Genomic DNA, 2,500 nt, shown 5'->3' with positions numbered 1-2,500 from the left:
TACAATCTATGATTGCACTTTTTTGTCAGTGTGAATAGTATTGGCACATTCCCAAGGGTGGGATTCAAAGAGTATATTTTGCATTCTTAAGTGGCTTAACCCATTAAATGGACACTTAAGAATTGCTGTTCTTGATTCACGATGATCTATTAAACAGTTTGAGACCTATTTGAAAGATGTACTCAAATTGTGAATCAACACTCACCTTGCCAGGGCGGTGTCAGTGAGTACATTTTGTGGGTTAATACAGGAAATGGATACTTAAGAATGACTGATCTGTATTTAGGATGACATATGTTTCATGGATGTACTCAAATTGTGGATTAAAAATGCTAATTAGCGTTAATTAGGTCGTTCTTAAGCGACCTAATACAGAAATTGAAAACCTAAGAATTGGGAATTCTGACTTACACTCATACAGAGAACATTTTAAGACAAGTTTGAAAGATGTGAACTGAGACACAATTAGGGGGTCTTTAGTGCCCCCCCCCCCCCGGTTGCTTTGCAGAATTGCGGAACTTAAGAATTGCCTTTTGGGGTCTGCTATCACAGATGCATACATTCCAGGCCTCAAACCTTTTGTTTACATGTATAGACATATATAAGTATAGATGTACATATAAAAAATCTTCGCTCGTACACTAGAAAACAAGTTCGGTTAATGCTGCATTAACTGAAATACTGAAATAAGTTCCCCTCTGACTAAGTAAAGCTTGGTTTATCCCACTGTAATTTTTATAATTCTGTGATTGCTGCTTATGTAGGGTTAGATTCTTTCGGCTAGTACTTAGTGCTTTTTTCTCCCCTAAACAACCCGTTAAAGAGCTTACTTTTCTACTGAGAATATTTAAGGGGATGTTGTTATATTTTTCCCTTAATTTCATGCTGGATGGTAGGCAATCAATGTGCAGTAATGGAAACACAATCATCAAACAGTTGAGCAATGGCCGTGTGCGCGGACTAATTGCACTGATAAGTGATTGCAATGTTTGCATGTACTGTGCAAGTAACGATAACAAAGGACATTTTTCAAACATGTTTTATCAATGTTTAAGATTCTCAAGGCTATTCAGTGTGAAATAAACAATGACGCATTGCTGGTCGAATTGTTCTATAAATCGTTTTCAGTAAGAAGATAAGGAAGCCATATGGCTAAGGGCTAAACAGTATATAGATAGATAAAGAGAGGTAGATAGACACACACACACACACACCCACGACACCCCACACATATGCACTTATGCATACTCATACATTCATGTACCATTATCTAGGTGGAACAAGGACCGCTTAGGGTAGCTGACTAAAGTTTCCCCTAAAGTTTCGGAATCACGTGCAGTACGGTAATTCACAACTAGTTACAAATAATTTGTTAGCTTGAAACTATGAGGTTAGATCTTTCATTTTTCATAATTATATTATATAGTTTGCCGAGTCTTGATAAACTTGCCTCACAATCCCATGGGAGATACTGTCTTCATATCTGGTGAATGTTTAAAGACAAAGGAGATGAGATTGAACCGATCGTGACAAAAAAATTCAATAGTCTGGAACCAAATGTCGGAGGGTGAATGGGAATGAAGGCTCTATTATGATCACTTTCCTTTTGCTTTTGCATGTCGCCTTTAACTTCATTTTGCAGTTACCGAAGCTCACCATTATCATTAACAGGAACACATTTTTTTTCTCTCGAGATAAAGGATTAGTGCTAGAATATAACCGGTTTTAAAGTCGCCCGACTCATACTGCTTAGCTGAACATGTAAAAATGGACTATGCAATGGAGACATATGTTATACTACTCAGGGCCTAATATATATATATATATATATATATATATATATATATATATATATATATATATTTACACACACACACACACACACACACACACACACACACACACACACACACACACACACACACACACACACACACACACACACACACACACACACGAACACATATATAATATATATATATATATATATATATATATATATATATATATATACATGTGTATATATATATATATATATATATATATATATATATATATATATATATATATATATATATATATATATAGTAAGAAGAGGTGGATCAATACGGCCGTGAAGAATCGCATGTTTATTGGCAAACGTTTCGAAGGCTTCAGCAGTCCTTTGTCAATGCTGAAATAACCAGACAATAGGGTCAATTAGACAATGTAAATAAAATAGTACAGATTCTGGTTTTAAGAAACAACGTGAAACTAAATAATATAAAACACAGTGATAAAAACACGAAAGAATACGAAAAATATGAATACAAACAAAGTACATAAACTCAGAACAAGGGTATAAATACAAAAATACAATTCATATATATGGAATGCACAAGAAAGTAAAAAAACTAACCAAAAATAGGTGATTTATGGTGATGCTGTTGTTATGTTGTTCAACTCAGGTTTCATCTTTTTAATCAGCAAGGATTCTGAGGTGATGAGGTCTTGCCGTGAG

The 2,500-nt window shown here is 34.6% G+C and overlaps 1 protein-coding gene across 1 annotated transcript in view; it reads right to left on the bottom strand.

Moving 5' to 3' along the window:
- Positions 1-95: 95 nt before the first annotated feature.
- The window catches only part of LOC113818536 (uncharacterized), a 3,544-nt gene continuing 1,139 nt past the window's right edge, over positions 96-2,500 (bottom strand). The window contains exons 2-4 of the mRNA XM_070137420.1: positions 1,456-1,547; positions 831-885; positions 96-146 (exon numbers count right to left, since the gene is read on the bottom strand). Of these exons, the coding sequence (XP_069993521.1) occupies positions 96-146; positions 831-885; positions 1,456-1,547 (198 nt within the window). The remainder of the gene's footprint in view (positions 147-830; positions 886-1,455; positions 1,548-2,500) is intronic.

Source organism: Penaeus vannamei, chromosome 23, assembly GCF_042767895.1.
Source record: "Penaeus vannamei isolate JL-2024 chromosome 23, ASM4276789v1, whole genome shotgun sequence".
Classification (NCBI taxonomy): Eukaryota; Metazoa; Arthropoda; class Malacostraca; order Decapoda; family Penaeidae; genus Penaeus; species Penaeus vannamei.
The sequence above is the reverse complement of the archived record's forward strand: the minus strand, read 5'-3'. Positions and strand labels throughout refer to the sequence as shown.